This window comes from Hyperolius riggenbachi, chromosome 4 (genome assembly GCF_040937935.1).
Source record: "Hyperolius riggenbachi isolate aHypRig1 chromosome 4, aHypRig1.pri, whole genome shotgun sequence".
NCBI lineage: Eukaryota > Metazoa > Chordata > Amphibia > Anura > Hyperoliidae > Hyperolius > Hyperolius riggenbachi.
The window spans coordinates 315702531-315715132 of NC_090649.1; the positions used below are offsets into that span (position 1 = coordinate 315702531).

Here is a 12602-nt window from a genome sequence, read left to right on the forward strand (position 1 = left end):
TCCAGGTACTTGAGCCAGTCTGGTGTAGTGCGCATGCACACACTCCGCCACCGGGAGCGTACTACACCTGCGCAGCACTATTGCGCCGGTGCAGAATGCTCCTGGCTGTGGAAGCGGCACGTAGCCAGACTGTTCTGACTGGCTGAATTACCTGGACTCATAGCAGAAGAGTCCCTGGCTTCAAGCTGTGCTGATGGCCCATCCATCAGGTATAAGGTGACAAGCACCATGGCAGAAGCAATCTAGTTGGGCTAAAAGCCAGACCCGCTGGCTCCCTCCCAGCACGGGAGGTGACACCTAGCTGGCTGCCCCAAACTTCAAAGAGCCTTTGCCTGGGAATAACCTGAGTCTCATAGCATATCCATAACTTCCCAGATCTGTCATATTTCTGGGGTTCCTGAGATGGCAGCTTCGCCAAACGTGGGGGAAGTGTAGCATGAGCCCCGGTGCTGGTTCTGAGGAAGTTTCAGAACATTCTGAGGTAAGGACTGCCAGTTAGGCAGTTTGAAAGTGCCTGATGATACCACAGCGGTCCCACCCCTCATGTCTGGTATCAGGGCGCTGGGTAAATCGAGACAGACCTGAAAATGTTAATAAATCTGCCCTGACCTGTACGGTTCTGTGAGATAGAGCCCATATATGGGTAGTTATGATTTCTAGTCCCCAGGACAAGGGGAGGGCTCATCTCATCTTCTAAGGGGGTGTGTGGCTCCCCGCCCTCACTCCCTCCTACTGAATCAGGGGCATAAGAATGGCAGAGGACCCAAACTCAGTGTCCTCCACCCTGGAACATCTTGAACTCATCAGGTGCCAGCTTGAGGATATGCTGGCATCCACCTGGTCTGAACTCTGATTGAAACCCAGAACTCTGATTTTTCCCACAAAAAGGACATCTTTCCAGGAACTAAGTATTTTTCTCCCTTTTATTTTTTTATACTGGCTATTACTGTCTTAATAATTGTGATTTTAATAATTGTCTGTATATATTAATTATTTATATTGCGTGAATAAACGACTTTCTCCAAGTCATTCACTGTCCGCTACCCTGCTTATCAGCACACACAGAACTGATCCCGGGTCTCTGAAGATACGCTACTGTTTGTTTGTTGTTGGCTAGACAGAATATCGTGTGTTTAACCGTTTTATTCGCAGGATTAGTCAGTCAGTTAGTGGGCTCCACGGTCCCATGATAACCGCGGTGGTGGCAGTTTACTCTGAACCAATGGGTGAAGTTGTAATCACCCGTGTCTCACAGGCTCCCTTCTGAGTTGTCTGCGGCTAATTCTTAACGGTTTCTGCGCATTGACTGCGACCAGAGTTCGCACGATCTGTGCGCTGGCACCGTTTAGAAGGCTAAGTGCGGTCAGCCACTAGGGCTCCTGTGACAGTGTTAGGCAGCGGGTGGGACCTGTGTTGTGCTGAAAGTATCTACGATAGCGCTAGCGCTATCGAGAAACGAACTAATTCGTTGGTTTAGCTGGAAGGCAATATATTTTTTATATATACAGAGAGACTGTGTAGCCAGTACCCCTCCCCAAAAGTTTTATTTTATTTGGCATGGAAATGTCCGGGAACTACAAGAAAATGTGCCTGGCGGACCTGCAAAATCTTTGCCAAGAGAGAGGCATTGATGTCGGCCGCAAGACACAACGGGACCTGGTAACGGAATTGTTTCAATGGGATACCCAGCAACTGCGGGAGCCGGGGGTGTCCGCTGAAGTGGATACCAGCCCATCTGACCCAAGTCAAGGGGAACCAGAGAGTGAAGATTCTGCGCATACGGAGGTTGAGCATCCTGCGGGCCCTGTTGCAACAGTTACGCCAGAGACTGTCAGTATGGACCCCAATCCCAGAGTTTCTGAAAGTACTCGCCTGGAACCGGCCAGTACTGGACTGTCCGTTTGTACTGATCCGCTAATGCAGCAGGCATTACAAAAGCTGATGGACACTGACCTGGACAAGTACCTGCAGTACATGCGTGAGGAGCGCCAATCTGCAGAAGCGCGGACAGAGCGCCAAATGCGGGAGGAACGGGAGCGGCAAGCTGATGCTGCTGCTGCTGCTGAACGCCACGCGGAGAGGGATGCCGCTGAGCGGGAACGCCAACGACAACATGAGCTCAACATGGCAAAGGTTCAACAGGCCAGCCGGAGTTCACCGCCCAGCCTCCCTGCTGAAGGAGCTGCACCACCCGTAAGTGCAAAATTTAAATTTGCTAATATTGAAAAAGACACAGACATTGACTTGTTTTTGCGGTCTTTTGAAAAAGCATGCCGTCAGTATCGTCTGTCCCAAGACCAGTGGGCCAGACATCTGACACCTTTGCTGCGCTACAAAGCGCTTGATGCCTTCGCAGAATTGCCTGCGGAGAAGGATAATGATTATGCTGCTATAAAAGACGCTATCATTACTAAGTACCAGCTGACGCCAGAAGCCTATCGGAAAAAGTTCAGGGCCTGGCAGAAAAAGTCTTCTGATTCGTACCGAGATGTGGTCAGCAGCTTGCTCACCACACTACGCCAGTGGACTCTAGGCCTCACCAAAGGGTCTTATGGCGTCCTGGAGGACTTGATAGTCCTCGAACAATTTCTGAACATTTGCCCTGCTGATGTACGACAGTTTGTGCTAGAACGCAGGCCGGCTTCAGCCACTGTCGCTGCAGACCTTGCTGAGGCTTTTGCAACTACCCGGGTGGCTGATACCCGCAGAACTGTCCCATCCAGCTGGAGAGGAGGTCAGTCCAATATCTCGGCAGACTCTCCTGCCCCTGTGAGCCGTCCGCCACAGAGGCCACCCAGCGCAGCTGCTGCACCCAGGCCTGCAGCCCCTGGAGAGGTCACCTGTCACTACTGCCGCCAGCCCGGACACATGAAATTCGACTGTCCGGAGCGGAGACAGACACCACCAGCACCTGGATCATCTGCATCACCTGCACCTCACCCACAGCAGAGGCAACCCGCCAGCGAACCACAGCCTGGATCATCAGATTTTGTCCTGTTTGCCCGCGGAAAAGAAATCCGCGACCGAACCGACCAGCAGCAACTTGTTAGAGTGAACGGCAAAGTTGTCACCGGATTCCGAGACACCGGAGCTGACATCACGTTTAGTTCACTCACACCTTGTGCCAAAGGAGAGCATCAGCTCCAGCCGATCCCTTGCCCTTACTGGAGTAGAGGGCACCCTTTTTCACATAGCCCACGCGACAGTGAAGCTGGATTGGGGAGTGGGAGGAATCCAAGAAAGGGTTGTTGGGGTTATGAAGGATCTCCCAGTCCCTGTGTTGCTGGGGACTGATTTGGGCAAGCTTGTGTCCTACTATGAACCTGCCACGACCGCCTTGTCGCTCACGGAAGGAGACGGACTCTCCCCCCACCACCAGGTACTTTATACACTTGGGGGAGCACCAGGGGGAGGTGGGTTGAATGTGCCCAGTTCAAGGGTACCAGGTTCAATAGTGCCTGCTTCAAAGGCACCTGAGTTTGATATACAGACTGTCTGTTGTGATGATGCTGTAACTGTACCTGAGTTTCCTGTACAACCTGTCTGTAATGAAAAAATGTCTATACCTGTCAATGTCATTACTGCATGCAATGATGACTTGAGTAATGTCCGTCTGTGCCATTCTGACAGTGTACCTGTGCTAGCAGTACCGCGCAGCTGCACTGCTCAGAACCCGAGCTCAGAACAGGTGGAGGGGGTTCCGGCCTCCTCCCCCTCCTCTGACCGCAGGGATGAGACCTTTCAGCCGCTGGCCTCGTGTGACATGAGCCAGTTGGCTGAAACTGACAGCGCCGTATTCTCAGCCGCACTACAACGTGACCCAAGCCTGGAGGTGCTCAGGCAGCAAGCCGCTGAGCCCCTCGCAGACGGGGCCGCTTTCAAGGTGTACTGGGAAGGTGGGAGACTGTACAGTGAGTCTGTACAGCCCCCTACAAGTAGATCCCACGCGAATACCAAATGGCTTGTGGTCCCGAGTGCGTTCAGGGGACATGTGCTGAAATCCGCACATGGTAATCCTCTGACAGGGCACTCAGGGGTCCGCAAGACACTTGCCGGTATTCGGAACCAGTTTTATTGGCCCCGGAGGAACAGGGATGTAGCGAACTACTGCAGAGCATGTGCCGTCTGTCAGGAGCTGGGAAGGTCCAGGGATCCCCGCGGGGTTCCCTTAGGTCCACAGCCACTTGGCAGGGGAACCCTGCGTAAGCTGGCTGGTGACGTAACCAACCCACTGCCCGTTAGCAGTCCCGGCAGACACCACGTCCGACTGCAGTGGCGCCAACGCCCTGCCCAGAACGGTCCATGTCGGGTCAACCCTGAGGGTAGCAGACCGCGACCGGTCCAGGGGAACCGAGCCACAGGCTCCAATAGGTTTTCCCGCCGTACCGGCAACTCGAGGCCCGTCAGCCAGGTTAGCGGCGCCGCCACACATCTTGCGGATGTGTGGCTAAGCCGCAGACAAGGGGGAGGGCTGTCACGGACGGTTGCGGGGCCGCAGGCGCGTCCTGGGACCGCCCGTGAAGAAAAAGCGATCACACTCGATTCCCTGCATCGATTGCGCTTCAAATCGATACAATCTGGGTTGAGTGTGTAGGGGCAGCTGAAGTCCTTTTCTTAGCAGAGAGAGAGCACCATCCTAAAGGCTGGATGGCTCTTTTGATATGCTAATGAGCCTGAGCCTAATCTGCCCCGGAGAGTCCCTGGCTTCAAGCTGTGCTGATGGCCCATCCATCAGGTATAAGGTGACAAGCACCATGGCAGAAGCAATCTAGTTGGGCTAAAAGCCAGACCCGCTGGCTCCCTCCCAGCAGGGGAGGTGACACCTAGCTGGCTGCCCCAAACTTCAAAGAGCCTTTGCCTGGGAATAACCTGAGTCTCATAGCATATCCATAACTTCCCAGATCTGTCATATTTCTGGGGTTCCTGAGATGGCAGCTTCGCCAAACGTGGGGGAAGTGTAGCATGAGCCCCGGTGCTGGTTCTGAGGAAGTTTCAGAACATTCTGAGGTAAGGACTGCCAGTTAGGCAGTTTGAAAGTGCCTGATGATACCACAGCGGTCCCACCCCTCATGTCTGGTATCAGGGCGCTGGGTAAATCGAGACAGACCTGAAAATGTTAATAAATCTGCCCTGACCTGTACGGTTCTGTGAGATAGAGCCCATATATGGGTAGTTATGATTTCTAGTCCCCAGGACAAGGGGAGGGCTCATCTCATCTTCTAAGGGGGTGTGTGGCTCCCCGCCCTCACTCCCTCCTACTGATTCAGGGGCATAAGAATGGCAGAGGACCCAAACTCAGTGTCCTCCACCCTGGAACATCTTGAACTCATCAGGTGCCAGCTTGAGGATATGCTGGCATCCACCTGGTCTGAACTCTGATTGAAACCCAGAACTCTGATTTTTCCCACAAAAAGGACATCTTTCCAGGAACTAAGTATTTTTCTCCCTTCTTTTATTTTTTTATACTGGCTATTACTGTCTTAATAATTGTGATTTTAATAAATGTCTGTATATATTAATTATTTATATTGCGTGAATAAACGACTTTCTCCAAGTCATTCACTGTCCGCTACCCTGCTTATCAGCACACACAGAACTGATCCCGGGTCTCTGAAGATACGCTACTGTTTGTTTGTTGTTGGCTAGACAGAATATCGTGTGTTTAACCGTTTTATTCGCAGGATTAGTCAGTCAATTAGTGGGCTCCACGGTCCCATGATAACCGCGGTGGTGGCAGTTTACTCTGAACCAGTGGGTGAAGTTGTAATCACCCGTGTCTCACAGGCTCCCTTCTGAGTTGTCTGCGGCTAATTCTTAACGGTTCCTGCACATTCACTGCGACCAGAGTTCGCACGATCTGTGCGCTGGCACCGTTTAGAAGGCTAAGTGCGGTCAGCCACTAGGGCTCCTGTGACAAAAATATATATATATATATATATATATATATATATATATATATATATATATATATATATATTATGTATAATCTATCTTGTCACTAACTGTCCCTCAAAGGAGCTCACAATCTAATCCCTACCATTGCCATATGTCTATATTATGTAGTGTAAGTACCGTAGTCTAGGGCCAATTTTTAGGGGGAGCCAATTCACTTATCCGTATGTTTTTGGAATGTGGAAGGAAACCGGAGTGCCCGGAGGAAACCCACGCAGACACAGAGAGAACATACAAACTCTTTGCAGATAGTGCCCTGGCTGGGATTCGAACCAGGGACCCAGCGCTGCAAGGCGAGAGAGGTAACCACTACGCCACCGTGCTGCCCGTATCTGAGAAATAGAACATTTTATCATATTTTCTATTTTAATTACAGTTACAAATTCATTAGGAGTCGGATTCGGTGCATTTTTTTCTGACTCCAGGCACCCAAAATTGCTCCGACTCCATGACTCCGACTCCACAGCCCTGCAAAAATGTACATACATTTGCATGAACTCAGAAATATTTGCATAATGATCATCCCTACTCATAATCTGAGCAGATGATTACTCATGCTGCAAGGTCGGAGGTTTCCAGGCTATCCAGACTCCACAAAGAGAGAGCACAGTCCATGATTGTAAAGGAGTTCTAGGCCGGCTTCATTCAGACTAAAGCCTCATACACACGCTTAATTAAAGTAAGCTGAGCTGGCGGATAATGATGACCTCCAGGGTTTTTTACACAGACCAACCCGCAAGCAATCTGCCCCCCCCCCCCCCCCCATAGCAACAGAGTGTGTTGTTGGCTACACTGCTGATTTCGCGTCTGTCAGCCCAGCAACAGGTGACATCCATCAAAGGTTTATATGGCAGCAGGTGACATCAAAGGTTTTTATGCACCTTTAAAAATTCAAATCTGGCTGCAGACGGAAAAATACAGATGGAAAAATACCTTTGTAATAACATTATATAAAAAAAAGCCCTGCAAAGCCCTGATCTATGTGCAGCAATTTTCAGTGAAAGTGGAGTTTTACTTTAAAAAGTCAGGCTTGCATATACAAATAAAAGAAATGTTAATAGGATTGCTGAATAAGTTGCTTGAATTATGTTCACTTGACATTATGCTTAATGGAATGTTCATGAATAGAAATGTCACAGGCATACCAAGTGTGTGATCCTCTCTGACATTGTAAACTTTTCTTTATTTAGCATGCCTATGCATTAGAACTTCTCCATGATCAGTTACATGAAGGTGCCAGAGCGCTGGATGTGGGATCTGGAAGTGGAATTCTTACTGCCTGCTTTGCAAGAATGGTAATTGAATATTTTGTATTGGGGCTATATACTAAACTTTACAGTATGTTGCATACATCAGCCACAAATGTAGAATATTTCCTGTGTTGGCCAACAATCGATATCCACTTTCTTGGATATCGTTAGTTTGGGGTGGAGTTGCCTCGTTCCTGCTCTGACCCTGCTAGGTGGTCGGTTGAGCGGACTCCACAACATATGCTTGTTGGCCAACAATCCCAGCAAGTTTATATCCAAAATGGATAAATGCTATCCGGATTCAAAACGTCCTACATTGTCATAGAGTTTAAAGAGGACCATTGGTGAAGCATACATTTCTCTCCACACAGTCTCAGAAGATGCGCAAAACAATTGTCAGACTTTCAATAGATGTGTGTCCTTAACGGCTGGTGAGAAATTGTACAGCAAAAGCTCCATTAAATGTCATGTAAAATGCTTTCACTAGCTGGTGAAGTATATAGAGCCTGCAATCTAAGGCTCTCTATTACTGCTGCAAGCATTGGCAGGTGGTTGGGTTATCATCCTTAGAAGAACTGTTGCGAAATTCTTAAAATTTAAAACACTTAAAAATAAGTAGTACATTTCTTCCAAAGTAAAATGAGCCATACATTACTTTTCTCCTATGTTGCTGTCACATACAGTAGGTAGTAGAAATCTGACACTAGCCCGGTTTGGGGCTAGTCCATCTCTCTATAGGGGATTCTCAGCATGGCCTTTATTCTTTATAAAGACATTCCCTGAAAAATCTTTATACAAAGATGCTGGCCAGCCTCCCTGCTCGCTGCACACTTATTTGGCAGTTGGACAGAGCAACTGCCATTCACTAAGTGCTTTTAAAAATAAAGAAAACCCTGAAACCCCCTTATGAGATGATGGGCTAGTCCAAAATGTATTGGTAATGTCAGATTTCTACTACCTACTGTAAGTGACAGCAACATAGGAGAAAAGTAATGTATGGCTTATTTTACTCTGGAAGAAATGTATTTCTTATTTGTATGTGTTTTTAAATGTTAAGATTTTTGCGACAGTTCCTCTCTCCTTAACAGCAATCCCAAGCCTGGGTCGGGGAAATGAAACCGCCAGGCATGTTACTGCAGAGCTGGCACAGCGTGAGTGACTGATCTTTATTTTCAGTCAGTGTTGAAAACCTAGGTGTGGAGTCTCAGCCAGAGACTTTTGGCCTTTTGGTTTTTTTTTTTTCATCACTATTTTGCTATCAGAATTGTTTGCACATCCACACAAAGGTTTTATGGCCTCTTAATTACTGCACATATAAAGCACTGGTTTATTAACCCTTGAAATTGATTTAAAAATAGGATAAGAACAGAGGCAAGTTTTATGTAGGGTTGGTACGACATGTACACATGTCTACCTTACCATGCCACATGCTACCTCAGGGACCATTTCAGTGCAAACATCAGCGATATTAAACACTAGAAGACAAATGGCATTTTCTGTACCCCTGAGGTTCATGAGTGGGAGATGCAACCACGTGACATTCATTCCCTGTCTCAGTCATTACACAGAGTGGTTTAGTAAAGGAGATGTTCAGTGAAGTGAATCTAAATTCAATTCTAGCATCCAATCATGTGTAAACAAGTTCTTAGTTTTTAAATACCTGGCACATGATTGCATATTTGAAAGAAATAAAGCTTCCCTACACCACTACTTCAGTACACCACCCCTATAGAGTACAAGACATTAGGCAATTGCAAGCACTTATAGTAATCTATTTTTCATGAACCTGTAAGCTGCCTATAATGATAATTCATTGTGTCATTCAAACTATCTTTATTATATTCACATATATAAGATGCTTTCAGTTGAAAGGCTGGCACATCTTTTAACAGAAGAGTTGTATTGTAGAAGGAGGCTCCTTAATTCCTGCTCTTTAGTAAAGACCATAATCTCTTAAATACATGTCAAATGGGCGTAGTTTAGCGCATACAGCAAATGCCCCTTTTTCTATTCATGTGGCTCATGGTTTTCTGGAAGGATTGGCTCTTAGATACTCACTTCAAATCCTCTGACGTCAGCTTGACATCTTCAGAAGGAAAGTTAGAAGCAGTGTGCAAAAGTAGGTTATACAGGGACAACATTTTGAGCATACCCAACTCCACCTGTATATAGAAGTTAATTTTAGTTTTTGATTGGAAGTCATTCTCTTCAATGGGTATAGAAAGGAGATCACTCCTTTGATAAAGGCAACTACAAACGCTATCCTCACTGTAGCCCTCCTAATTGCTGCATGATAAAATGTAATAGGTAGTTGCTAGGGGTTACCACAACTTCTTTCGGCAAGAACTGCGATAACTTGACATTCGTCACAGCAGCAGGCAATGGAGAAAATTCAGACGTATTCAAATATCTAAGTAGATTTATTTGGCAGTACAGGTATACAGCAGAGATGGAATGCAGGCATATGCCTCTAAGGGTGCCTAAGCAAAGCAGGAATCTGAAGTTCATCTGGCGTTTCATGGCTCTTGAGTCCAATCCTAGAGATTGGCTCAGGTTCCTTTTAAGAACACTCTGTTACGTTACCCTAAGACCAATGCAGCCTGTGTACAAAGATACAGGAAGTTTAAGGAAGTCAGAAGAAGCTAGAAGTAGTTATAAGTGAAGTGTCCTGTGGCTGTCAGTGACAGGGTCATGTCATGTTTCCAGTAACCCCCTCCCCCCATATGCACTCTCTGCTGCACAGTGCATCAGTTTGCCCATCAGACAGTGCTTTCTTTGCAGTTGTCCTTGTGTATTGCATATTAACTTTTTTTATATATGATTTATCATTCTTTTTCATCTAAAAACAAAGGTTCCAAAGCTTTCTGATGAGTGTAATATAGCACAGATTGCTGGGAATGTTAATGTTGGCCAAGAGAACAAAATATCAGAAAACATTGCAATACTGCTTGCTCTGCATGGGGCTTTGTAGCCGTGGACTAGTCGGTGCTCCTACTAACTCTTGTCCACTGCCTAAGGGGCTTTTCAATACTCATGTGCATGTCCAAACAGGACCTTGGATCAGTGGAAGAAGGTGGCCCGTGCTAATGAGTCCACTTTTCTTTTAGATCATGTGAATGTTACATTGACCCATACCACCTACCCTAAAATTGCCATAGACCATGTACTTTCCTTCATGACAACATTGATTCCTGGTTGGAAGAGGACCTGGTCTACTACTAGCACTATGGTACCACATACCACAGTGCACCTTCACAGGTCTTGTGCAGTCTATGCCTTGAGGGGTCAGAGAAGTTCAGGTGGCACGATGGGGGGGGGGGGGGGTGATCTACAGAGAAGCAGGGCTTTTTGGTGCCTGCCATGTAGCGCAAAGCTTAGCCTGGCTATAGTCTGCGCACAGGGTAATTTGGTGATCCAGCGATGGCCGGACCCCAAAATACTTCTTCCTCTGAGTTGTGACGACTCAGAGTGAGAATAGTATTTAAAGCGGAATATAACCCTGCATTTCAACTTTGCTCTAAAACATTATTTACAGCAGGGGTGCCCACACTTTTTCGGCTCGCGAGCTACTTTAAAATTCGCCGAGGCCAGGAGATCTACCAACATTTCAAATACTGAACTTAGCATTAATAATGCTGGTATATTACTATACAAGTCTTGTATAGTCATATAACAGCATTATAAAGGCTAAATGTTGCATGGGAAATGTTGGTAGATATCTTGGACTCTGCTATCAGAATTGCACCACAACCATGACTGATATAGATATAATAATAATAAAATTATGATATTAACATTGCTGGTCCTTACCTAATCTGATGACTTGCACTGGATGGAATCTGCCAGGGATGCATAGTCCGGACAGTAGCTGCTGATTGCCCCCTCCCCAGCATATTTGGCAGAATGGCAGCAGATGCACAAAATACCCCCCACACACACACACACAGTAACGTGAAAGCCCCCCTCCTCAGCTAATTTGGCAGCATGGCAGCAGATGCACAAAATACCCCCCCCCCCCCCCCACACACACACACACAGTAACATGAAAGCCCCCCTCCCCAGCATATTTGGCAGCAGATGCACAAAATATCCCCCCCCCCCCCCCCCCCCACACACACACACAGTAACATGAAAGCCCCCCTCCCCAGCATATTTGGCAGAATGGCAGAAGATGCACAAAATACCCCCCCACACACAGTAACATGAAAGCCCCCCTCCCCAGCATATTTGGCAGAATGGCAGAAGATGCACAAAATACTCCCACACACACAGTAACGTGAAAGCCCCCCTCCACAGCATATTTGGCAGAATGGCAGAAGATGCACAAAATACCCCCCCACACACAGTAACGTGAAAGCCCCCCTCCCCAGCATATTTGGCAGAATGGCAGAAGATGCACAAAATACCCCCCCACACACACAGTAACGTGAAAGCCCCCCTCCCCAGCATATTTGGCAGAATGGCAGAAGATGCACAAAATACCCCCCCACACACACAGTAACGTGAAAGCCCCCCTCCCCAGCATATTTGGCAGCATGGCAGCAGATGCACAAAATATCCCCCCCCCCACACACACACACAGTAACGTGAAAGCCCCCCTCCCCAGCATATTTGGCAGCATGGCAGCAGATGCACAAAATATTCCCCCCCCCCCCCCCCCCCACGCACAGTAACATGAAAGCCCCCCTCCCCAGCATATTTGGCAGCAGATGCACAAAATATCCCCCCCCCACACACACACAGTAACATGAAAGCCCCCCTCCCCCGCATATTTGGCAGCAGAATGGCAGCAGATGCACAAAATACCCCCCCCCACACACACACACAGTAACATGAAAGCCCCCCTTCCCACCATATTTGACAGCACATGGCATCCCCTTCCCCCTGCAAATACCGCTACCACGCAGTAATCATCCTCCCGACCTCACCCGCGACCCGACCCGACCCACCACCGTAATGTGCCCACCTCAAAGCCAGTGACATGAAAGCCCGCGACCGCGACCCGACCCACCACCACCTTATGTGCCCACCTCAAAGCCTCTCCAGCGTATCCGAGCAGCCTCTCGTCTCCGTGTCTCAGAACACAAGATGGAGGAACGGTGTCTCGCGTGATTTGAAGACCCGCGGGACCTGGGGGGGGGCGTGGCCACAACTCCTGCCCAACAAAGAGGAGGGAGAGGAGAAGCTTCGCAATTGGCTCCTCTCCCCTTCAGCCACACCTCTGTGCGGACAGCCGCGCCTCTCCCCTCCGTGCGCTGGGATGCATTTTGTGACAGCCGCGGCCATTTTCTGACAGCCGCGGCTGATCAGTTACAACACGAGGCAGGTATAGACGCGGCCAAAAGGCCGCGATATTTGACAAGACGCGGTCATCAGGCCGCGATCTACCAAATAGGCGGT

General features: G+C 48.2%; 1 protein-coding gene across 2 annotated transcripts in view; it reads left to right on the top strand.

The window, feature by feature from the left end:
• Window positions 1-12602, top strand: part of PCMT1 (protein-L-isoaspartate (D-aspartate) O-methyltransferase) — a 112177-nt gene that overhangs the window by 72067 nt on the left and 27508 nt on the right. For both annotated transcript variants that reach the window (XM_068231688.1, XM_068231686.1), the window contains exon 4: window positions 7143-7247. In XM_068231688.1, the coding sequence (XP_068087789.1) occupies window positions 7143-7247 (105 nt within the window). The remainder of the gene's footprint in view (window positions 1-7142; window positions 7248-12602) is intronic.